Source organism: Patagioenas fasciata, chromosome 4 (genome assembly GCF_037038585.1).
Source record: "Patagioenas fasciata isolate bPatFas1 chromosome 4, bPatFas1.hap1, whole genome shotgun sequence".
Classification (NCBI taxonomy): domain Eukaryota; kingdom Metazoa; phylum Chordata; class Aves; order Columbiformes; family Columbidae; genus Patagioenas; species Patagioenas fasciata.
In genome coordinates this window covers 28,466,149-28,492,251 of record NC_092523.1, presented here as the reverse complement: position 1 = coordinate 28,492,251, position 26,103 = coordinate 28,466,149, and the positions used below count along the sequence as shown (strand labels likewise).

The following is a 26,103-nucleotide window of genomic DNA, read 5'->3' as shown; positions in this document are numbered from 1 at the left end:
GCTACCTTAGCAATGAACTTAAAAATAGCAACCAAGAATCCACTTGGTGAAAACTGAGGAGGCTCTCTTGGAAGTGTGTTGAATGTCCTTATTTTATGGTTGGAAAAACAAAACAAACACTGAAACAAAACAAACCACACAAAAAACAAAAAACCATAAAATTATTCTAGATATAGATATCTAGGTATAATTTCAGGTATCTCAAAAGAGGGGAGATACCTGACAAAAGTTGTGCTTCGGTTGGACCGTTCCATCTTGCTGAGAGACAGCAGCAACTAAAAGAAAGCACATTTCAGATAAAGACATGAAAAACTTAGAAAGTACTACTTAGAGCACATATGAAGGGTCATCACTTGGCTAAGTGTAAAACAGTACTAAAAAAGTATACAAAAGCTAAAAATCATCATTTCATAATAGCTGTGAAGTGAAAAGCACTCATGGACTGTCACAGGCTGGGGTGCGTTTGTTACCTTTTGGTACCTGCTTTGTATGTTTGAATCCTGAATAATCTTGTTGGTAAATAGGACACTACTTATATCCTCAAATAGTTGATGTGTTTGTGCTATACAGAGCAAAGCAGGATGATAAAAACAGTACTATTTAATATCAACTTGTGTATCGAGAAACCTTTCCTAGTTCTGGACACTTGTCTTTAACATGAAACAACTTTGTTTCTAATTTAGCATACATCAGAGTGTGATGCCTTTTGACCTTGGAGTATGTTGTCTGTCTAATTATCCTTTGTATTGTTTTACTGTTCCTTGAAACTATCCAAACAATTTGGTGTGGCCCTAGCAACCAAACAATACTGCTTAACAGAGATTTCCTACGGCACTTGCTCCCAGATTTCCCAGTAGCGCTAGCTCGCAGCAGGGCAAACAAACAGGATATTGTTTCAAGTGAATAACATCCAGTGTTTTCAAGCGATTTATGAGAGTAGTTTTTTCTTTTGAACGATCGAGTGGTATGATTTTTGGTTCCAAATTTCAGCTGAAGTTCTGTAGAATGGTCCGTGTTTTGAAGCTTCAAAGCAATGTTTGAAACTCAAGTTTTCTCTGGCAGCTAACAGCAGAGAATGGCTTATGCTTTAATGACAAAGAATAACAGAAAGAAATTACTTAGTCCTGTCCTGTAATTAGATTTTTTTTTCCATTAAACATGTTGTTTAAAATCCACATAGACCCTTCCTACAGTGTTATCGATTGCAAGTTCATGAGTAAATGAATCCCACTGAACATAGTTACACCAGATAATAATGTTGTTTGACCTAGTTAAGAAATCTGATAAAAGATTTTGTCTTTTCTCTAAGGAACTACAATAAATCTTAGTATTATACACAGTCAAGCTCCCTTGCCTTTTCCCCTCCTATACTGTTGTTTGTTTTGTATTTTTCTGTGTGTGTTTAACTAACTTACTGGTTTTACATAGCAGATAAAACCATGAACAAGAGTCGTTCATGTGAACCATTAATGCTGTCATGAATTAGAGTCCTCAGCAAGTTCATAGATGAAAGTAAATCCTAATCTTTATTCTGCCTTTTGAATACACTGGCATGTCACTGCACTAAGATATTTGTAATCCTCTCATGGCAGCGTTAATAACTGCTTCTGTTTGACATTTTCCTCTTATTTTGGGGGGGGAGGTTTGTTACCAACTGAAAAGTTTGTGCATGTGAGCGAGTTGGACAACTGATTGTGTCAAAATTAACCTGAGGGAAAAAAGTTAATAGTACCTATGCTGCTTTTCCAGTTCTGTTCATTACACAGCTGCCCACTTGTGTTTGCTTGCACAGGAGGAGGCTGGAACAGGGCAGGACGTGGCTGGGTTGTGTCCCTGCTCAGTGCTGCAGCTTGTACCATCTGAAGGGGGCTGTGGGGAACTGCAGCCCAGGAGGGGTCCGTGGCACTACGGGCTCCTGTAAGGCTGTCCTGGTGCCACGTTCCCCTGGCTCTTGTGGTCGTGCCCTCTGCCTTGCCGTGAAATTTCTGCAATGCTTCTGGGAGCTGGTCTGATTGTAGTCCAGTTGCTTATTTTTTCCCTGCCAGGGTTAGGTTTTTGTCCAGTTTACCGATTTTGAGTTGATTTCCAATGTTGTCACATCAGCCTGTGGGTGGGATTTGCCTGCACTGTGCCTGGTTTTAGATCAGCCTAAACAGCCGTGGGGATTTATTCTTAGTGAGAAAAACTGTTTTGTAGCTTGAAAGGTAACATCCTAAGATGGTTTGCTACTGAGGATTAGTTTACTAATGCAAAGTAATGATAGTAATTTGAAGATGATCAGCTATTCATGTTTTCCAGATTCTTAAAAGACACGGGCTTTTTAAGGCAATCTTTTGAAAACTGGAGACCAAAATGTATTGTGTAACCACACTATTAAGACTTGTCTACATAAAGCAAATCTACATGTAGTTCTGGGTAGGCTGGTCCTTCTCAGTTTCCCTATGGAGCAAGAAGAGCTGGCTGAGTACCTCATTGTTTGGGAGCCTGGACTGGACCAGAGCTGTGGCGTATTCCTCCAGGTCCCCAGTCCTGATCATGTGGCGATTGTGGCACACGCCAGTGAGTAAGTCTAGAAGGAGCCAAAGCAGCTGCTTTGTTAAACAACTTCTGCCCAGACACAACTAATGATATTCAAAAGGAGATTTAAACTTCTAATTTGTTTCCAGTCTGATAGCTTCAATATGTGATTTAAAATAATAGAGTCCACCTTGTCTGTTGAGTGTAACAAAGCACTGTCTTTCTGAGAAAATCTCGTATTAAGGATAGAAGCAACTGTTTACCTAGAAATGTGGGATATCTCTTCGGAGTTCTTAGGTACTTGATTTTTTATTTTGTTCATCTGCAGATGGAGATGAAAGGAGAATTGTTCAAAATCTTTATGTTGCATCATTTTTCTATTTTGTCAGTCTCATACTTGGTGTTTCTGTTTGATACCTGCTATGGCTAGGAAGGATATATTCCTTCTTTTCTTTTCTTATCCCCTCAAACCTCTGTGCTCTTGTTCTTGACACATAATACATCTCTCTCATTTCCTGGGCTGTCTTTGGAAGCATCGGGGCTTAAAAGTGACAAGAGCACGAATACTAGAGAATGTAGACATTGTAAAGAAATGAAATGTTTTTTTAAAGTACCTGATGCATTTATGCTTCTGTACTGAGGGGCAAGGCAGTCATGAGATATGGGATAAGACAGAATTTTTATTTCGAGTCAGATATTTGGGTTGTTACCTTTCTTTGCAGCATGTGCTTTGGTCTGTTTTGTGACACCTTTGTGTGCTTTCATCCAGCCATCTTCCACCATAGAGATCTAGAACATGGCAGCATCTTTGATCTCCCATTGCCTGTGCTGTGTGGCTCACGCTTTTCTGTGTCTTTTAGGACCTCTGTTATAGAGATCAAAGCGCTAGATCAAAGTGTTAGAGGATGTTCATAAACGTTTTATGGCATGCGGTGTGCATGCATGTTGTTCTGGTGTTGCCCCTGGTAGCCAGGAACTCAGCTCTGTGACCTTGGCAAGTCCTTCCAGCCTCTGAGACAGCAAACTGCGATTTGTGTGCAGGAAAAAATATGCGTTACTCCAAGAAAACAGCAAGTTTATGCAAAAAAATCTTAGGGGAAAAACCACAGGTCATTTGTAGTACTCCCAACCTTATGCAAGGTAACCTTTTTGATTATAGGATAAAGTAGTTGTGACCATTCTGCTTTCACTCATGCTGATTTGTTGTTGACTTCAGTAATGCGTTTGGTAAATGAATGCTTTCTGTGGAAATCGAGGAACTCTGAGTTATGTAAAATGTAACTTTCTGAACTGATTAAAGAAATTATGAATGGCTGAGACTCAAACTTGGGAGAATGTGAAGTACCACAGGTTTGGTCTCCGTGGCAACCAGCATTTTCATGAATGAGTTGCACACTGAAAGAATGTTTGAGTAAAAGTTGTGGATAATATTTAGCTAATAGAAATTGCACATGTACAATTTGGAAACACACAAAAATTTTGCAAGTTCATCAGAATTGACCAAGGGCACCTCTTCACACTTTGGCTGTAAAAAGCCCTAAAGAAGCCTTTCTGAACAAATCGTGATATGTAGAACAATAAAATAGACTGAGACTAGGTTCCCTATACAACTGTCTTAGGAAAATCTTAATATCACTAGGTAAGAATTCTTAATATCAATTAAAAAAATAACATTGCAGTCCTGGAATATGCTAGAGAAACATCAGAACTTTTTGAGTAGATCTGGGGCATCATTACAGATGTCAATGTGTGCAAAACAAGAATTGTAATTATTTACTGTAATTCTTATGTATGTGTTGGACTCATGTATGAGTGAATTCTGATACCTGATTTTTGGTACTGCACTTCACATGGGGTGCAGCTGTGATACAAAACAAATGTTTTTCAGTGTTTAGGGAGAAAAAATAAAATTAAAGGTGGATGGATAAATATATGTAAACTTAGTATAAGATAATTTCAGTGTAAGGATGAAAGCACTAATTCTTAGAGAGGGAGACTAATATTTCTATGTTATTTATATCGATCAGTTAATTAATATTTCTGATAAGGAACAAGTCTTTCAAATTTGTGACTAGAGACTAGTTAGCATGGCATGTCTAGAAAGGATTCGGGTTCTTTTTAGGAAAATGAGCTTACTGACAAAAAATGTCTAGAGGGGCCAGGGAAATATTTCTCTTGAAGATATTTGGACACCAAGTAGAAACTTGAACTTCATGGACAATCTATAAAAATTGAATCAAACGGATGCCTCTCACACTATAGAGAGATAACCCTTTACACTGAAACACTTCATTTTTAGTCGTACTTGAACCGAAGGTACCAGATATTTAAAGCTGTAATCTTTACCATGGTCATCGTGCAGTTGTATTCAGAATTAGGCGGTTCACACAGTGCAAGACAGTTTTGCATTTTATCACTAACAAAAGTGAGTTACATTGTAAACCCTTATGCAACTTATATTTAGAGTAGAATTTCCTACCTAATAAAAAAAAAAAAAGTGTTGGATGTTATAGCTAGTTATTTCCTTCTTCTGATTTACAGAATTACCATGTGTATATGACTGTGTGGTGGATGGGAAAGTGAAGAAGTGACACGCACTGTGTTTAGAAGCTCTGCTTTATAGCTTTTTATTTTCCTTTTTTTTTTTCCTTATAGCCTCCACGCCACCCAGCAGAGTAAATAAACGCAGAGTTTCTCCAAGTGTTGTTTCCACCTGGGAAAAGAGAGGCATCATCATGTCTAACATTACTATTGATCCAGATGTCAAACCTGGCGAGTATGTCATCAAAAGCCTCTTTGCTGAATTTGCTGTTCAAGCTGAAAAGAAAATTGAAGTTGTAATGGCTGAACCTTTGGTGAGTCCTCTTTTTTTCATAGTATCCCTTGAAATGATCCTGCTTTTTTTCTAAAGTAAGCTGATTTATCGTATGTATGGTTACTGAAAAATACATCCCCAGATATTGTTGACTTTTCAAAATAATTACTTCAACTAAGCTTCTGCAAACAGGGTTGCTGCCTGGATTATGTTTTATTGACTTCCGTTAAAACTGTCACGTAGTGGTTACTGGAAATAAGACCTCTTAGTATTAATAAATTCTGTAAAGTTACAAAAGGAAATAGCAACAACAAAAAATTTTCCTTCGTTAACGCTGCCAAATGTGTTTCCTGCTGATGTGTCTTTGAAATAATACTTTGACAATATATTTTCAAGAAAATATGCATTTGGTTGGTTTTCCCAAGTAATGACACTAACACCTGGAAGAATATAGCAGGCAGCATATAGTGCAGATTTGGCAATGTGCAAAATTCTATTGGTGATCCAGATGCATGATCCTGAAATAAATGGATTTTTTTAAACTTGGATTCTGGGAAAGAAAAACAAACAAACAAAACCCACAAACCACAAAAACAAACAAACAAACCCACACCAAACAAAACCAACATAGAACTTTGGAAATTCACTGAGCAGGCAAGACACTGCAGGTGGCAGAGGGCCCCTCTTTGCAATTGCTGGGTGCAGAAAGGTTCATGTGCAGAAGTGCACCTGTGAGCGCTTCAGCCCCAGTTTTGAAACTTTAGGAAAAAATGTTATTAAGGAGCAGTCCAAAAGAATGCAAAAATGGGGCTAACATGTTTTGAGATCTCACTGATGGAATCGTCTTTAAGTAAAACCATTAGTAGATCAAAGGTTGAGGAAAAGGAAACATTTCTTTGTAAACATCTACTTGGGTCTATTTTAAGTGTGCGTACCAGGCAAGCCTATAACTTAAACACAATGTGTCTGTTCCCTTATAGACATGCAAAAGAGTCAGGTATTCAGGAGGGTTTGATGAGAAAGCACAGAAAGGTTTGTAGGAAAAAGGGCTCGCAAATGGTGAAGGGTGCATGGTGAAGAAGGGAGAGGAGGGCTCCAGGGTGGTGGTGCCGTACGTGAAAGGCAGGTAACTCTGCTCAGGGGTCTGCCAGCCTCCTGCTGCAAGTGTCACTGCCTCGGCCCCTTTGTTCATCTGCTGAACGTACAGGAAGGGTCGTGCTTGGCCAGAATGAAGTGGACTGGTTGTGATCCTACACCAGATATAATAAATACTCCAACAACAATCCCAGGCTGTGTCTCCCTGCCATGCTGTTGACTCTTAAGCAAATGTTTTTAAATCTGTTAATCCTACAAGATCCAAACATCTCACAAGATTAAAAATAAGAAAACTCATGAAACCAGTGAAATAGTGCACTTTTCAAAGAAGAATGATTCTCAGCTCTGTTGTCTGCTGAGGTTTTGTGGTGGCTGCATGAAGTCTACCTTATTCAGAATCTGGATACAATATGTTTAAAATTCTCTGGGATAAAATAAGAAATTATAAATATTAATGGAGTAGTAATTTGTGAAGATATTTAACAGTTCTGTCTGGGTTTATTTGCTAAGTTGAATTCCTTTAAATAAAATATTTTTCAATGCAGTCACGCGTCAATTTTTACACATAGAGCCAGCATTCCTTTCTTTATATTGATAGAAAGACTCTATAGAAAACCAGAAGCACCAAAAGCTGTGGAAAACTGAAACAATCTGAGTCTGTGTAACCCAAAAAGGTAGAAAGGGATCCTCAGGTATCTCAATGAAAGGTAGCACTGAAGTACTGAAGTGGTTTTATTTTTGTACGTAGTATTCAATATAAATACTGCATATTCAGTTCTAGTGTATAACATTTAAAAATAAAAAAGGCTGACGAGGCAAAGGAAAGGCAGAGACTATGATTGAAGAAAAGGTTTTAACAGAAGAGGGGAGAGCCCTTTATCATTTTAGTGTGATTTGATTTTGTGGGATGACTTGGCCACAAATAATAATGTGGAGAATATATATACTGTCACATAAATCTTTAATGTGATAGATGAAGTGAGGCTGTTGGATGAAGCTGTTGGAGAGAATTTGGAGCAAGACCAATTAAAGTTAGGAGCTAGACACTTTTTAAAACTTGAAAATGAACATGCCAGCAGGGGAGCAAAAAGTAATTAAAAATAATAATTAAAAAAAATAGTAACTTCAGATGAAGGCGACACCTGGGAGTGAGGGGATGGTACCATTTTGGCTAGATGTATGGGTTTCATTTAGAAGTGCTTGTGATTTTAAAATGTAACTAAATGGTTTCTCTGGCTGTGAATTTATTTAGAATACTCTGTGAGTAACAAAGTAGTTTCCTTTCACTGCTTTAATTAAGAGGTCTCTGCTTGCAAAATTTTAATACCACAGAGTTTCCGAAGTTATGGAAAGAGCTTATCAGCAAATGCTTAAAATAAATTATTCAAGTAACAGGAAGGAAGATCATCCTTTTAGTGGGTAAATTAAATTAAAACACCTTTGTGTTTGTTCTAAATCCTTCTAAGTCTTTTGTAGCAGTATATAGTTTTAAAGGAAAAAGAGCTCAGGCAAAATTTGTTGTAGCTTAAAATACTCTTTCTCAGCTGAGCAAGGATGACGGAGATGTAATACCAGCCTTCCCCCAGATGTGAAGAAAACCGTACCAGTGAAAAAGATTAGTGACAAACTCAGTTACCTTGTATTTTGTCAGGCTGCATGTAAATATAGATGAGTAGAATTTAGGCAGAGAGTTTGACATGGTACTGCCAAGTTCCCAAGCTGTGAACTAGGTAAGCTGCTAACTCACTAAATTGTAGCTCACTCTCATGTTTAAGTCAGAACTAGCAAGAGTATTTAAGTGTGTTGCCCAGCGCCAGCGATTTTGTTCCATCATGGAGATACTAAACATTGTGTAGACTGGTACTGTCCGCTTCTGCAAGTCTTGTCTCGGTGCTTCCCAAAGCTTGTCAGGAATCTGTAAAGTTTAGCGCACGGCGTGTGTTCAGGGCGGTGTTTCTCACACGCTGCCCTGACAGCGGGCAAGGTGCTGCCCAGCGCCCGGGCTCAGGGAGGCGAGGGGCAGTGTCGCTGCTCTGGCTTCTTGCCGGGACACAGAGACAAGGACGTGGGTTTTGCTGTGCTCACCCTGGCTGCCCCGTTGGTCCTGCTGGCCGCCAGGGGCCGGGCCACTGAATGCTGGCAAGGGGCCAATGGGTGGGACCTTTTTCCAGGGGTGCAGTTGTTTGTACAGCAGCCGCACGTCTGTCTACATCCTGATCCCTGCTGCCTGCCGTATGTTGACATTTCTGCTTTATGCAATGGATGCAAAGTGCTCTTTGGTTAATTCAATAGTGGGGTTTTTTTGTTTCACTTGTAAAAGATAAATGTAGACCTGTTGTTTCCATCTCTCTCTGAACTTCAGGAAGCCAGGAAAATAAATCTTAAATTATTAATTCAGTGAAAGTTTCCAGACCTTTATGCTGTTGGATAGATTTTTGGAAGTTGTGTGAAATGACTGGGGCCATGACAAAGCAGAATTAGAAAAAGACATTGGAAGAAAATAAATTTTAAAGCCTTATGAATAATTCAAAGGCTTTGATAAACCTGTAACTGGGTTAAAGAGTATTATTCGGTCATGTCCCATTTGTTTGGTCAGTGTTATATTAACTATGGTAATGTTTACCTTTTAGCAGTGAAGATTTTTAATGCTGAGGAAAAATAATAGAGGTGATTATGAACTTGTAAGGTCTTCATTCTTTCTGATACAAAAAAATCTTAAAAGTTATATCAACTAATGTACAGTTTATCAATGAGTACAGACCGGGGGGGGGAGCTAAACTTTCAGAACTATCTTAAAAATAGTTTGCTGTCTATTGACACGAATTTCAAGTTTGTCATCTAAAGACTTAAAGATTATTTCACAGCTCTTTGATTTTTTTTTTAATTATAATTTATCTATTTTGCGTTTTAGACACATGCAGTGGCTATAAAAACCCCAGTGTTTGTTCACCTGTATGATAGTTTTGTAGTACCATGATGGAAATGTGATGTGTTGGGGCATTTATATCATAAGGAGACTCAAGGAACCTGACTTTTTACCATCTTCCAGGAAAGTCAATTCTCTGTCTTCTCAGGAAATAGTCTTATAGGGTTTTTTCCTTCAGCTTATTCAGCAATATACAATGTTTATATAGGGTGGAACATTTCTCGTGTTTCAGCTTTATAGATAAGATTACAATTATTTGTGCAATTTATCTAAAAGTGTAGTGCAGATAACATGAATTCACCACAGCAGACATTTCCTTATTAAAAAAGGAGAGGGAGAAATTCTAGTTAAAAGGGAATTCTGATTTGCAAGTGCTCTCTGGATCTTCTAGTATCTGCTGCAAAATGTTGATTCTCGTAACACTATTTTAAACAGATTTAACATGTGAAATTATATGAATCTATAAGTTTCCAAAATGTGTTTATTTGCTAGTATCTGAAACAGTTTGCTTGCTTTTGAATACACAGTGAAAGAATATTGGCTAATACACCAGTTGATGAACAAAAAGAACTATTTGAGGATATTAAATGCATTTTCCTGAAACCACCTTCTTTTTAAAAATATTTTTTAGTTAGACATACTAGAGATGTACAGAAATCACAGTGTTTTCTTAGACAATTATGTGTGTTTCTTTGGATTATAGGAAGTGAAATGGTCTGACTTTTGAATTGGCACCTATGTTATTTCAAGTTATACCTTTAGAGTAGGCAAATGCTTTTTACCTGGGCAAGGTTGAATTCAAGTTTTTAGAGGCTGTAATAGTTGCTAGAGATTGTCTTTTTGAACACCAAATGCAGCTGACGTCCTAGCAGAAAATGCCAGATATTGTCATGTATTTTCAAGATTATGATTAGGACAAGCAAAAATAAGGTACCAGTTTGAATCTTGGACTTGTTACATGCGATCCCAGTTGGTATCTGCCAACCTGTCTGTTGCAGCCTTACAAGTGTTAAATGCCAAGCAATACGGACTTCTGAATTTTCTGTCAACAACCTGACAGCAGGGGTGTTGTCTCGTAGTAAACCACTGAGCAGTTATTGTGTGTGAACTGAGACACAACCTGTTTATCAGTACTGCTGACACCTCCTTTTACAACCCAGACCAGGCTACTTAACAGCTTTTCCAGCTTAGGACTTGTTAAACATGCTCCATAAAAGCTCTATGTTTGCTCACTGCAATCCAATGTGAGCTGTGAACTCCTTACCTTCAGTACTTTTTCTGCTTTCCTTGTAGAAGATAACATTTTAAACTCACTTATAATCAAGTGAAAAGCAGTTTAAAATGAGCTGAAAATGCTCATCATGTCTTTATATATCTTACTGATGTTTCACATGGCCTTCAAGCTGTTATTGTGGCACTTGGCTTATGGTAAATCATTGACACTCAGAGCCAGTTGTTGGTTGTGGTTTTTTTAATTTCTTTTTTTGTTGTTGTTTTTTTTTTGTTTGTTTGTTTGTTTGTTTGTTTGCTTTTTTTACAAGTTTTCTTTCTTGTAACTGTGTAATTCAGTACTCTCAAGAGCGAGTAGTAAGAATTGCATATTACAGTTCATGTGTTTTGTTTCCTCAATACTTTGAGTCTCAAATTATTTCGTCATGAATATAATTTAGTTTTGCTGTTAACAGAGCAGTACATCTTATGGTACTGCTAGCAACAAAATATTGTAATAGTTATGTTCTAGTAACGTTGCATATTTTCTGTACCTTATGAAGTTATTTCAAATATAAAGCAGATTAACACTGACATTGTCCATTTCCTGGACTAGGTTTTCTAGCTATTTTTCATTGCAGTTCAGGAAAAGTGCAGATTGGAAATGCATTACACAATTGTCTCTGCCTTTACGGAGGCATTTTAAAATTATTTCTTGTAACTTACAACAACTGCCTTATATGAACATGAACACGCTTGTTAATTCAGAAGGGAATGGCTTTCCCTTCAAGCTACGCTTGACGCCCGTAGCCAGTGGTCTCTGCTGAGCGCAATGCTCTGGGCCCTTCTGCTTGGGAGAGGTGTTGGACATTTCCTCTTTGTCAGGCTTTAACATTATTACTGTTAAACTACCAAATTAATTTCAGGTCTGTATTCTTCTATTTTGTGAGTACACATTACATCTTCAGAAATGGTTCTAGCTGAAAAATAATGCAAATATTCACATCAAAAGTTATCTCTTTGTTCTGTGACATAACTAAGAAAGAAGGAATCTGGCTTTGATTACAGTTGATTGCATTGTGAAATTCATGTTTGTTTTTATTTTTTTTACAGGAAAAGCTCTTGTCCAGATCTCTTCAAAGAGGTGAAGATCTTCAGTTTGATCAGGTAGGAGATACATAATTGAAGGCAGTTTCTATTAGATCAAGATGGCCTCTGTTTTTGCTAAATGATGGTTCCACTGTTGCAATGACTTGGAATATCCATGTCTGAATCAGCATGAGAAAATTCAGACCTTGCGTTTGAAGACACTGTTTTCCATTGTAGAATATGATAGTAAGAAACTACTGGAGTAGATTGATTGTTTAAAGATGGCAGTGGAAGCTGCTGGAGGAAAGACGCTGAAATATGGTAGAGGACAAAAAAGACTTAATATATTTCTAGTCCCGTTACAGGCTTTCTGTGACCTCAGCTCGTATCCCTTGTTGTTTCGGTGTTTGGGGTTCTGCTTTTATTAGCAAATTTCAGTAACATGGCTTACTGAGGGCTTTTTTATTCTATGGCAGAAGACATAAGGTAGATTCAGCATGTTACTTTGCCCTTGGTTGCACTTTGAGGCTATTCTGTCTCACTGTGAACTGGAGTAACTCTCTCCTCAATTTATTCACGCTTATTGTCTGTATTTCTAATTCTTTCATCGTATGGACGTGTTTTTTGTCCTATAACTGCTTCCTTGCAATGGACAGGCAGAATTCAGATCAATCTCCATTAATTGCCTGTTCTTTGCTATTATTGAATAGCATCTTACTGTACAAAGATTGGTGTTCTGTCCATACCTTCTGTAATAGGAGTTTTGCTTTATGCTTTCCATTACTCCTCAGATATAGGTATGAGACATTGCAGTGAAATCTGTGGACCTGCCCCTGCTTTTCAATCAATAGACATCTGTGCACCTCCTCCCGAAAAAGAAACAAGGAAAAACAAAACCAAAGCTGCTACCAAAACCTTAAATAGCCTTTTAATCTTTTCTCATCTAACCTGCTGTAAGGCCATTATCTCCTAAACTAAAGTTTACTCATAAGAAGGAAAATGGGTGTGGTGGGATATGACATAAAGACTTTGGTAGCTACAGTATTTTGTTTCAAAACTGATCAAAAGCTAAATAATATACATGATTGGGATTGATCTAAGGAAATCTGTAAATCTGTAATATTACTGATTTTTCTGCTAACTCTGCCCCTCCTCCTACTCTGACATTTTTCCTCAGTTAAACATGTTTTTTTTGCAAATCACTGGGAGTCATGTATTAAACTAGATACAGGTTCTAAAAATGTGCTGTGTTTAGAAAAACAAGAGGTAAAGCATTTAAATTTTGAAATCTTGTAATATAGAAATAAACTAGTTTTCCTGAAAACGTAGTACTTTAAAAACACTTAGCTCTGATAGCGTGTATATATATGTGTGCGTGAATTCTTATTTTGTTCCTTTGATATTTGTAATCTGCTTGGAGCTCATTGAGATCTGAATTTTAGTGGTACTGAAAAAGTGCTTCAGAGAGTCAGAGCAGAATGGCTGCCTTGTGCTGACAGGGATTGTCAGTTTTGATCTGGAATTTTGAACATCGTTTGGCAAAAGGAGTTCAGATGGTTTCTCTTGGTTCATTGCTGGGTGTATGAAACCCGTGTTAAGATCAATTGTCCATCAGGGCAGGAGACGGCAGAGTAAAAAGAGATTATTGGGGTCTGGGAGAGAGTAGGATCCAGATGCAGAGCTGCAGCACTCAGTGACACAGCAGAGAAGCTGGTGCTGTTACTGGGCCAACCTTGTTCACCTGGAGATCTTTAGAGAGTTAGGAATTTGAGTCTAAAAAGTGGCTTTAGCTGTACTTTGTGAATATGAAGAGCACAGTTGAAACACAGGAGGAGTTCTGGTAGTAAGATGGTATCTAGTTAACACTTGTTCTCTCAGCTTAGTAAGTGATGAGGAAGAGGGATGGAAGAGAACGGTGTGTAGTGTTGCCTGTCCCTGTCGTGAGAAAGTAAAATAGCTGTTTAATGGGATGATAAGTTATTTCTGTTGGAAGCATAACTAGTCCAAGAGGGTTGCTATTAGATCAGAGTGTGCAAAACCCATAGTATTTAATTTTCAAATAGTACAATTCTTTTGTTTGTCATTGGGGTTTTAATTTGAACAAAAATGTAAATTTAGCTAAAAGAGATGAAACTTTGGAAAATTATAAGGAAATTTTTATGTTGATACACTTCTAAACTATTAAAAATGTAGCATTTTAGTAGCAATGCTTTCCCTTTATCATTCCCAGTGCTTCAAGAAGCTACCAGAAGGGAATTTTTTTATAGAGCATATATGGCATTTCTTAAAATATTTTTGCTTGTACAGCTTGAAACTGAAATAGCTTGTAGTTTTCTTCTTTTGTTTGTTTTAGGAATCATACTTGGCAATTTCCTACTCTTGTCATAAGACACCAAAACTTTATGAGCGCACAGAGGCCATCTTGGTGACTTTGCTGAAAGCAGATGTGTCTCTGGGGTTCAGGCCACTTCAGGCTGTTTGCGATTAGGCACAACCTGAGCGATGTTTTCAGGATCAGGATTTTGCCTGTAGCTGGGATTTGGTCTCTGGCCTCTTCCTGTAATTTTGTATCTCTCTCTTTTTATCTCTCAATGTGCTGTTGAGTACAATAAGTGCAGCAATTGACAATGTGTTTTGGCCTTTAAAACTGGAGCAGACTTTGCTGTTTCATTGTGAGCAATGTGAGAATATGTCATGATGCCCAGTCTAGCCCTGCCTGTCCTCTTGGGCATTACAGGATCTCTCTTTGTCTGGATTGCTGCCTTCAACCTAGGCATAATTTAATGCTAAAATAAGAGGGGTTGCATTTGGTATCCAAACAGTATGGTAATTAAATAAAAAGAATAAACATATAGCTCATGTTCTGTTTAGCAGCCCTGTAATATGAGCAAAGATATAATCTTCCCAATCATTCCAATGTCTTTTCATTAGAATGTTAAGGATTCAAAACTTGTTAGGAAATTAACAAATATAAAACTGACAATTCATTTCAAGAGGAAAATGCTTTATAATGCCAGTAGTTTCTGAGTTTAGAACTTAATCAATGACGAATTTTTCAATGCATGTGATACAGCTTGTTTCTGTGGAAGTTGATGTAAATTACCTAACCTCTGGAATGTTTGAGAATGGTAGCAGTATTTATGTACTGTGTAAGCTTGCAGGAAAAACTAAGGAAAAGGTTTGGTAAAGATTAAAATGCAGTTTCCTTATTTTTCTTCTACTGATAAACACATCAGTTCAGAAGGAGGACAGAGGAGAGGTGCTTTGTGAAGTCATGTTACATTGCCAGCATAGGGTAACTTAGTTGTTCACCTAATCTTTTCCTGTCCTGTTGTGTGGGTACGTATTGGATATATCATTATTTTCAGAGAAAGGGAAATCAATGTATTTCTCCAGTGTTATCTGGGGTATGGGAATTGGCAGGCAAAATTCTGAAGGCAACACACATTTTGGATTGCTCTACTTGGTGATAGATCCCTTCTTTATCAAGTTTAGCTTTAGCTTTCATTTTAAGGATTGTCATTTACATTGATGATTTGGTACTGAGTCTAATACCTTCAGTTTAGTAACTGATGAGGCTTCGTTCTTTCTGCTTTCCGAATCTTTCATTTTCTTCCCCCCAAATACAGTAGTGCTTTTAGCTTGTGATTTCTGCTTGTGACTGGGGTGACGTCAGCGGAGATGTCTGAGTACCCCAAGCTGATGGAAGCAACAGCCATTTCTTGCACATGAAATCTCAGTGAAGAGGTTTTGAAGTGTTATCAATACAGACTGGTCCTCTGATGCTTCCTCTTATTGAAGGATGATAGCTTTAATAGTAGTCCATAAGCATCTCAAATTTCCTCATAGGTTTTCTTTCCTCTTCTCCTCTCCCTCTTCACAAGTTTTTGCCTTGTTTGTTTGTTTGTTTGGTTGTTTTTCCAAGGAAGTTTGTCAGACCTCTGCCATGTCAGAAAATTCTCTTGAGCAACATCTTAATTTGTACATCTTCCTTTTCATCTCTTGCTGCTTCATTTCTGATCACAGTGTAATTTTACAGTGGTAAAATTAATCTGGTTTTTAGTGTCCACTTTCAGAAGTCTGATGTATGTTGGTTGGTTGAGAGGGTATTTACTTTGTATGGCTATCGGTGCGCAAGGAACAGGTTTACAACATGTTTGGTTTCCAAGGCAAGTCATAAAGACTTAAATGTATGTTAGTATAAGAATGAAAGTATTCTTAAAATTTAGCCTTTGTTTTGAGATGCAAGACATTATAGCAGGCCTACAGAGTATTTCTAGCTTCTGTTTCTTTTCTGTCTTAAAAAGACTTTTGCGGTTTTGTGTTGCCTGCAATAACTGCCTTCCTCTTTTTGTGCAGTTCGCTCATCCTGCGTGCCCTTCATGCAGCAAACATGCCTGGTTTTTCCTCAGAGTCCATTGTTAGTGAGTGTTCAGTTGACAGACAATAAGGAAAAAGTAATCTCATTATTCTAGTCAAAAGTTATTAATGAAACCTAGTTCCTGTTCAGATTTAGAATATATATAGATTGTTGATACATTGGGATTAATTTTAAATTTTTGTGAATTTACAGAATGTGGTTTTACTTATTTTGAGGAAGTTTCTCCACTCGTTTACATGATTGAGAGATTTTTCAGAGGGTAAAGCTACTTCTAATTCTTGTGTCTTGAGTAACTGACTGATTAACAAGCTGAGTAAAGTATTCAGATGGTTGAAAGGTCCTCCTGAGGTTTCCATGTGGTTTACCTGCCCCATCCCTTTCCCAAACCTGAAAAACCAGGATGCTTCAAATGAGGACAAAGAAATAATGGCTTGAGTCTTATCTGGCTTCTCCAGAATACTGAGGATGACTTCTATTCAAACCTCTTATTTGAAAGATGCAAGAGGTAATTAATACATGGCACCAGTGAGCAATGTGGTAACTCCTTTTCCAGCCAGTGTTCTGGGGGTGGGTTTGCTCCCTGCAGGGAGTTTATAGCTGCTTTGTGCTGTCTTTCTCCAGTCATTCTTCTCCTCTCCAGGCCTGGGCACTGATGAGTTAAAGGAAGCCTCAGGAATTTAAGTTTCATACCAGGTTAAGGTCTTTGTTCTATAATGGTTTCTGTTGCCACTGTTTCACAGATAAGTTTATGGCTCATGTGGGTTTTCTGAAAGAGGACAGTAGATAAGGGAGTTATGCTGAAAATAAATAAAGCTTGAAATCTAGATGGTCAAATGTATTAAAAGTAGAGTAGAATATATAAAAACCTCTTATTTTGATTTGTATAATAACCAAAGAAGCATGTTTTGGAAGGCGTAGGAGGGTTATCTCTTATCTGTTGTTTGTAATGTAAAGGTATATATACTTAAAAGATACATATGGTAGCATTCAGGGACATTCTAAAGTCTCTGCTGTTTTCTTAATTGTTTTATATGGATTATCTGTAAAAAAAAAAAATAGGATTCTGTTGATCCCTGTGAACTTTGAAACACTTTGTCTACTTAAATTTGTCATAATAATTGACTTAGAGCGTCATATTTACAGTAATTGTCGTGGATGAAAATGATACATAAAGTTGCCACTCTGTAAAATTATATGATACACAGTTTTTAATGTTAATACCAATCTGAAAGAATTATTATAAGTCTAGGATTTGTAGATTATCATGCTAAACTATTTTTCTTTTTTTTTTTTTTTTTCCAGTTGATAAGCTCTATGAGCTCAGTAGCAGAGCACTGTCTCCCCTCCTTATTACGCACCTTGTTTGACTGGTACAGGCGTCAGAATGGAACAGAAGATGAATCTTATGAATATAGACCTCGGTCTAGCACAAAATCGAAGGGGTAAGAGTTTTCCTTGCAAAAGTCTGGTTTTTGTGTGCTCTTGTAAGAAATGGTGTGCTTTGTACTTTTTTGACAAGTACTTTGTATTTGGATCTGTTATTACCTAAATCTTTGTAGAAAGAGCATGGGCTTCTGTGAGGTGTAGTATATTTAACTTGCATAAGTGGTACACATAAAGTGACTTGATGATTTTAGAGTTGATATACAGAAGGAAGGTGGAGACTAATAATTCCAATCTAGTTTGTCCCATTTTTGAATTGTTTTGGTTGTTGGCAGCTCCTTTCAGGAGAGGACAACGATGTCAGTGATTGACCAAAGCCCAAAGTCTTTCTAACCATCCATTTTATATACGTGTGCAACAACGATTGCATGAATGTCACGTGTTCCCTTTCTCTGCAATATTTGTGTTCAATTTTGTATATGATACATGTGTTCTTGATTTCTTTTTTTAGGGATGACCAACAACGTGAAAGAGATTATCTACTTGAAAGGAGGGACTTAGCTGTAGATTTCATTTTTTGTTTAGTTTTAATAGAGGTTCTAAAACAGGTAAGCTCTTTTGCTTTGACAAACTTCTTTTGATCTTTGTTTTTAATGTCAGTTTTGGTCATTTTTTAATTGAAAACTGGAGCGTGTATGCAAGACTGTAGTTACATTCTCAGTTGCGTAAAGCCTTTGGCCTCTCCTGTCTTCTCTTTACCTGCCTGCATTATCTTATTTCATGTTTTGGATATGCTAATTCAAAGCTACTGATGTACTGCAAGAAGTAAAACTGTAAAAAATAACATTTTATTTATGTTCAGTACCTTTTGTCTGCTTAAATTTTTTTTGAAATAGGACATGAAATCATTGAATGACAAGATTTAAATGTCACTTTTCAAAAAAATGAGAAAGGGTATGTAATTTTTCTTGCCCTTATAGTTCAGTGCTAGATGATGTCAGGGACAATTTCTGTTAATATCAAATTTGCAAGATGGTAGAGTTTGGCTTCAAGTAGCAGCATTTTTTTTCTCTCATTTTTTGAGAGAGGAAAAGAGTTACTGTAAGAAAGGGTTTGAAACAAAGCAAATGAGCAAATTTCATGTTTAAGGTGCGTAAGTAGTTAATGTCTTTTATGCATAGGTACAGGAAAATTAAGTGGCTTTCTGTACTAAGTACAGTAAGGTCTGTGGTTTAGTTTGCAAATAATTTGTAGGAGATTTATGTTTATGTGGTTGTGTATGGCATGTTGTGAAGAGTTGCCTGTCCTTTGAGACACTAACCAATCATCCAAAGTGATATTTGTGTACTGCATGCACAGAGATGCAGAGAACAGTATTAAATCAATCGAACTCTTATGTGTTAGTGTTTTACAGAAACTCTTTAGTTCATGGTGTCTCCCTGCCTAAATTTTTTATCAGTACAAAAGAAAAAGGGAGCTGGAAAAGGCTGTTTAGGGTTGCAGGGTTGCATTGGTAGCTTCGGTATTTTGAACTGGTACTAGCTTTTCTGCTGAGTAGAATACATGTTGTCAGTGACTTGGATATCAAGAGAGGTGCCAAAGTTTTGGTCTTGAAGAGATGACTCCTATAATGCTTGGGGAGCCTCTCACCGTCACTCCAGACAAAAAAGGTATTTTTCTAATAAAGATATTTTCTTCTGCTAGAGACCTGCAGTGGGCCACTAAACATAAATGCACCACTTGAGAGAACCCTTTCATCAATTTAACATTAAAAGTTGTCTAAAGGAGAGTTGGTGTGTTCTGCCTGTAATTGTGAATCTTCAGTTAGGCAAACACAGCGCAGAAAGGATGGCTTTTGATCAATAGATGTATTTACATTCACATTACAACCATTTTCCTGGGAGCCCTATCGTTGTTTGATTCTTAGAAACTGGCTTTAGAGGGTGCAAAGGGTATGATCCAGCCCTTTCTGTAATATGCACAGAGCAACCGGAGAGAGGGTGACAGATGTGACCAATGTAGGAACAAAAATCTCTTGCTTAAATGACTACATATTACTCATTGTATGAATATGCATGTAAATAGCCATTTCCAGTAACTGGACATTCTTGGACAAATAGCTTTTTGATGCAGAAGAGTATGAAATTATCAAGCAGTGAGTGCTTTGTTTTCTGTAGACGAGGCGGTAATCTTTTCTTCTAATATATTTTGGTGACAGTCTTAAGCACTCTTAAGCAGTAATGTTTAGTAGGGTTATCCTAGTCCCTGCCTGAATTGCTTTGAAATGTTAAAGATATTGTGACTTCATAGTTATATATAGTGCTTTTTCTATTCAATACATCTGATTTTTTAAAAAATGTGCTCTTTTAAACCTGAGAAAAGTGATCATGTCAAAGAGAAACTCAGTAAAAAAGGGCCTTCTAATCAATGCTTGGTTTTGGTTTCTCACCAAATTGTTACTTATTGCTAGAAAGATTCTTACATGTTTTGGCTGCTTTCATCTGCAGAAAGTCTAAAATGGAGATGATAATAACTTCTCCATTCTTATTATTTGGTTTTGTCTTCATTTATATCGAGATTAATTTCATTTTGAGGATAAATGTGTAATAGTAACCCCACACAAGGTAGAAAGTGTGAAAAGATGCATAGTTAACCTAATTTTGATGACAAATTAATAGTGCTTACATTACTGGTTTTTATTTTATTATTAATTTAATCCCTAAAAGCCAGTACACGAAATAATTTAAGAGAACATCAATACATGTTGTGTAAATGTTCATATATGGCAGAAAGACTTGATATTGTATGCCAACAAAGGATGTATCCTTTCACGGTAGTGGGAGAGATTTCTACAGGGCATCTGTACTGTTTATTTACTTCATATATACATGTATATATAAAAGCATAGTTACGTACATATAAACAATACTTGCATTTCAGATACCTGTTCATCCAGTGCCAGATCCTTTAGTACATGAAGTTCTAAACTTGGCTTTTAAGCACTTTAAACATAAGGAAGGGTAAGTTGCACGTGTGCTTTAAAATATACTGTGTATTACCAGAATATACTTGATTGTTGTGATCATTCTCCTTTGCCTCACATGTAATATATGTGATAATACTGCAAATTAACACTGGTTGATATCTTTAAACTGAAAACATATCTTGAAAGAACACAGCTGTGTTCAATATAATGCTGAGTTTATTTTGCTTAGAATATACAGAGTGATTTTCATGACCAGCCAGTGTAAGGAAAGTACGAGTTTTGCGAACTATAGTAAACTTCTATGCAGAATGTCCCCTGTATCTGCTCAATGAAACTACCTCACTTTAGATGTCATTTATGCATTTTATGGTTGACTGTCATTGTTTTTATGGTTTTAATCCACCTTGCTATGAAATGGACTTTTTCTTTGTAACTGAGAACGCACTGGGGTTTTAGAAAAACAAAGTTGTATTTAGCACCTTTTTTCCCATCTTCCACCACTCCTCAACTTCCCTCCCACCTTTTTTTTTTTCCTCTATAGGTATTCAGGAACCAACACTGGGAATGTGCATATTATTGCAGATTTATACGCAGAAGTGACAGGAGTTCTTGCTCAGTCAAAGTAAGTTCCATCTCAGACTCTTCTTGGATTTGGAGAAAAATGACTCTAGACTTAAAGGCTATTTAATATAGTAGCATTTATTACTGACCCCAGTAACTAATCTTTTAAGTGTGAAGCATAGCCAGGTGTAATCTGGCATGACCATCTTGTGTTCCAGTACAATAAATTTGAACAAATCAAGAAAAAATCTTTAGTGCAGTACTGAATTGCTTTGTTGTCAACTAGTAGGTGCAGGGAAAGGAGGCCTGGTATCAGTCAGTGGTTGTTAAGTTAGCATATTCTAATGTGCTTATTATCATGGGCACTCTTAAATGCCTAGATTTCAAGTAACAGGGTTCATCTTGATTGTGTTTATTTTACTGTAGGTGCTGTTATCATTAACAGACTAAAGAAATCAGTTCAGAATTATAGACATCACATAAAAGTAACTAAGAATGCACGTAATTGCAATCTATATTCCTTGTTCAGATTTCAAGCTGTTAGGAAGAAGTTTGTCACTGAATTAAAGGAACTGCGACAAAAAGAACAGAGTCCTCATGTAGTACAAAGTATCATCAGTTTGATTATGGGAATGAAGTTTTTTCGAGTAAAGATGTATCCCGTGGAGGATTTTGAAGCATCATTTCAGTTCATGCAGGTAAATGAATATTACAGAAAACTGGAATGAACATGATTTTGATTGTTTAAGTCATGAAGCTACAATGATGCTGTGAGCAACTGCTCACTCTACCTGTATGTTGTTCTTCATGCTTTCCTGTTTAGTAAGTTCTCAGAGGTATGAATCATTTGTTTCTGTGCAGTTTGTAAGTACCTAGCATAATGAGAACCCATTCTCAATTGTCTCAGTAGTGTGGCAAACATATATGAATATATTAGAGACTAAATGAAAATGAGTAGCAATCAAATAATTTTCTTTCTTTATGAAAGCAATGCGTTAAAGAAAAAAAGTATTTTTTTTTAACAACTGAGATGCCAATAAACATTTAAAAAAACAAAACAAAACAAAACAACAAACTTCAGTTTATTTTCAGAGAGACTTAAAATCTCTTTCATTGCTTCTCTTGGTTGTGGATTAAAAACTGCCTTACTTGATAACTCACCTATTCCACAGGAACTGAAGTCCTTGCAACTTAGTCCTAAATTTTATTAGAGCTGTTTAACAGCCATTGACATTGATCTCAATCCTTAATTAAATAGTGTACACGTAGGTGCTTTAGATTGTGTCCAGAGTGGTCAGTTTATTATAGTGGAGTATGCGTACATGTGTATGGATGGATTATTTCTCTGTAAAATTTTCTCTGCATTGAAGTCATCTTGATAACGAAAGTGACTATATAAAAATAAAATGTGATTTTCTAATAATTTCAGTAGAGAGCAGAAAGTAAATAGCTGTCTGGTGTTACAAATGTTCTCCTTTCAATTTCTTTCTAGTTGCTGGCGAAACAGGTTTTAAAGTTTCTGATGTTTTGTAAAGTTGATATTGTCAAGGAATGTATGACTAACTAAACACTGCATGTTTTAAATTCAAACTGCAATTGATGTGATACTGCTAGTGGTTTTTGTGGCATAGTGACACTTGCCTTCTTTTTTCTAAATATTTTTCTAATGCTTTCTTACTAAGGAATGTGCTCAATACTTCCTGGAAGTAAAAGATAAAGATATAAAACATGCACTTGCCGGTTTGTTTGTGGAAATCCTCATTCCTGTGGCTGCTGTAAGTATTTTTCTTCCCCCCCTGCTATTCCCCTCACTTTCCGTTAGACTCTCTTTGCTGGCTTGTGTAAAGCTTCATCAACAGGCCAATGCGAAGCTGCAGCAGCTCTGCAGACCTCACGCTGACTTTTTACCACAAGCTCAGAATGTTTCATCGTAGTAAGATGCACACACTTGCTGTGGTTGTTGCCTAAAATTAGAGTTGTATTAGCAAAGGTGAGGTAGGGTACAGTGTGCTCAGCACATTGTTCCGAGAAGTGTCAGGGTATGGCTTCATGTGACAACTGATTATAGGGGCACATCTTGCTCTATGTGGAGAACTGGGGTGTGTAGATCCCAGTTTGTAGAAAAGGATCTACAAAGACTAGCCAGGTGGGGATGCTGACTAAACAAGTTCACAGGAAAAGGAAGAGAAATCTCTGAACTCTGCATTGTCAGTCAAATGGTTTGCCTCACCCTGAGCTGTGGGGAAATGGTCTCAACCTTGTTTGGTTGTGGTTTTTTGTTGTTGTTTGTTTGTTTGTTTTTAATATTAGAAAGGAAACAATCTTTCTTCTTAAGGCATGACCACAGAGAGGTGGTGTTAGTAGTAGCTGTTTATTGACTGAAGTCTTGATCTTACCTGGTCATACTTAGGTTCTTCCAGAGAATAATTACATGTCCTGTTAAAAAGTGAACACGTTTGTTGTTTTGAACTCCGTAGCTGCTCGGCAATCAGAGTGGGGGTGCATAGTGAAAGTACTTAGCATTTAGGCAAATGTGAACATTAGTTAGCAAAAGAATAATTTAAATATAGTGAAATCTGCAGGTACAATACTGAGGCAGAAGCAGTATTTGGGAGTGGGGACTACCTGGTGGTAACCACGGAGGCAGGCACACCAGAGGTGCGGAGCGTGTGTGCTGTTCTGTGGATCACTTCCCACAAGCTTGGCCGGAATCAGCGCTTTAAACGGTTAGTGAGGGAGGCTTCATCTTCCCTTATGACTCAGAGTTGCTGATCGTTTCATACAAGTAGAACTGCTTAAATAGAAGTAGAGAACCCCATCCCAGATTGAGATGCAGTTGAGAGGGTTAGTCATTCTCTTGGAAGATGTGAGATGCAAGTTTGAATCCTTTTGAAGTAGATGAAGGAACTGAATCTAGATTTTTCTGTGTCTTGGTGAGGTAGATGAAGGAACTGAATCTATATTTTTCTGTATCTTGGCAAAGAAACTTGCTTAAGCAAGTTGGCTAGTACGTTTTGGCATTGTGACTTCTTTACTGTCATTCTCTTGCTTAGTCATTCAGGCATTTTTTAAAATATGAGCTGATTTGGACCCTGCAGGTGTGACAGATGACAGCATATTTTACAGTGGGGACGTTATGGCTGATCTGTTAGTCCAAGGTTATATCCCAAAGCAACAGTGCAGTGCTGGCAACAACTGACTAATTTCTCATGTGGAGCTAGCAGGGTGCTGATCAACTTCTAGCTTAAGAATAGCAAAAGATAAATAATTTTGGAAGTGATTTAAAACATAAGTACCTTCTCAGTTCATTCTTTTAGGATTTGTACATGTTACAGAGATACTAAACACCATTTTTTTATACTTCGCATCATGAATGTTCTCAGTGTTTGTAGCAAGATGGACATGACATATCTCTTAATAACTTTGAATAATAAAAACTAACAAAAAATTACCTTATGTTATAGGGAAATTATGAGTATAGAAGATCTCTTCTAAAAAAGCCAACCCCCCTTCCAGCACCCCACCCCCCAGTTTGATAAATAAAACATAAACACAGTAGGTTGAGAATAATGTTTAAAAGGATCATCACAGGTATCTAGAGAGAAGCCTGAGAGACTTGCAGGGGTTTCGATGAAGGTGGCTGCCTGGTTTGTGGTAGGAATGCTATTTTATATGCAAGGACGAAGTGGGTAAAAGAGGTGTAGGGCTCCATGCACCTGTTTCAGTGATTCTGAAAGCTGAACAAAGATCACTTACATGGCTGGTTGACTGGTGATCCTCTGTATCATTTCATAAGTTTTCATTTTTCAGAACTGGAGGACATAGAAGAAAAAGGGAGCATTGTAGAGGGGAACAATGAGAAAGTTTTGGTTATTATTTATTTAAATATATGAAATTACGCTTTTAAAGAGCTTCAGTGTAGTTTTTATTCATTAGTTGCGGGCAAATAATTTTTGTTCTTTAAGTATGGAATACAGGCCACATTCTTAAAACACTGAGGTTTTTAGTGTTTTGTTTTGTTTTTTGTGGGTGTTTGTTTCTTCTTTTTTTAAACTGCATGGTTATAGTGTATGACATAGGTTCTTATGCTTCTGTTTATATTTCAGATAAATACACTCCAATATTTATCTAATGGAGATTTAACTTTTGAATGTTCTTGAATTCATGGACAACTTAATGTGTATTCAAATTGCCTTCTGTATAAGTATTTAAACCCATTTATGTATGTATTTTCTTTAATAGGCTGTTAAAAATGAAGTGAATGTGCCATGTTTGAAAAATTTTGTGGAGATGCTTTATCAGACTACCTTTGAATTGAGTTCAAGAAAGAAGCATTCACTGGTATTTTAAAGAAATATTTCAACTTCTCCATTTTGCTCATCTTAGACTTCTTAAGCTAGTACATTATATAAGGAATAGCTAACACATCTATTAATTTAAATATTAACTTCACAGTTCAAGTGTAATTAAATTCACACTGTGTATGTGCATTTGCTCTAATTTTGATTTGTTTCTTTGTGGAAGATACGTACTCTGTTCTCTCACTTGTGAGACTGTATTGAAATCAGTGCTTGGTTTTGATTATTTTAGTGGATTTTAGCACAGAATAATTTAACCTAATGTGTTTTCTACAGAGAACTTGATTCAGGGAGTCTGTGTATTTAAATTATGTTTAATGAAAAAATACAAGTATCAAGACTTTTCCAGCAAAATATGAGCCTGTTAATAGTCCTGCTCTGCCTGTTTCCTCCTCTCCTCATACCCCTTGTTTTTCCAACATCTTTTTATTATCTCTTTTGGATATCTGTGGCTTATCCCCGCCCCCCCATCCCCCAAATATTTTCCCCTAAAACTGCATCTTAGCAAGGGTTTAATTATTAATGCAGTATTTGGAAATTCTTGATGACTGTGGCAGCCATATTTCAAGTTCATTCACTTCATTTTGCTGGAAATGTAGAGCTAAATTTTGCATTACAATTGGCATATTCAGTAAATGGAAGTGAATTTAGAATGATTTATCTTATCTTAGGGATGAGCTTTATGTTCTGATATTCTGAGCATATAAGGCATATGTCATTGTACATGGTTAAACTTCCTATGTAAGAATAACATAAAATAGTTGATGTTAGTATTTACAGTGT

General features: G+C 36.9%; 1 protein-coding gene across 11 annotated transcripts in view; it reads left to right on the top strand.

The window, feature by feature from the left end:
* The window catches only part of FRYL (FRY like transcription coactivator), a 170,309-nt gene that overhangs the window by 69,760 nt on the left and 74,446 nt on the right, over window positions 1–26,103 (top strand). For all 11 annotated transcript variants that reach the window (XM_071807478.1, XM_071807476.1, XM_071807474.1 and 8 more), the window contains 9 exons: window positions 5,173–5,372; window positions 11,676–11,729; window positions 17,335–17,474; window positions 17,927–18,023; window positions 20,356–20,435; window positions 20,943–21,023; window positions 21,492–21,660; window positions 22,645–22,737; window positions 25,205–25,303. In XM_071807478.1, the coding sequence (XP_071663579.1) occupies window positions 5,253–5,372; window positions 11,676–11,729; window positions 17,335–17,474; window positions 17,927–18,023; window positions 20,356–20,435; window positions 20,943–21,023; window positions 21,492–21,660; window positions 22,645–22,737; window positions 25,205–25,303 (933 nt within the window). In that variant the 5' untranslated portion in view covers window positions 5,173–5,252. The remainder of the gene's footprint in view (window positions 1–5,172; window positions 5,373–11,675; window positions 11,730–17,334; window positions 17,475–17,926; window positions 18,024–20,355; window positions 20,436–20,942; window positions 21,024–21,491; window positions 21,661–22,644; window positions 22,738–25,204; window positions 25,304–26,103) is intronic.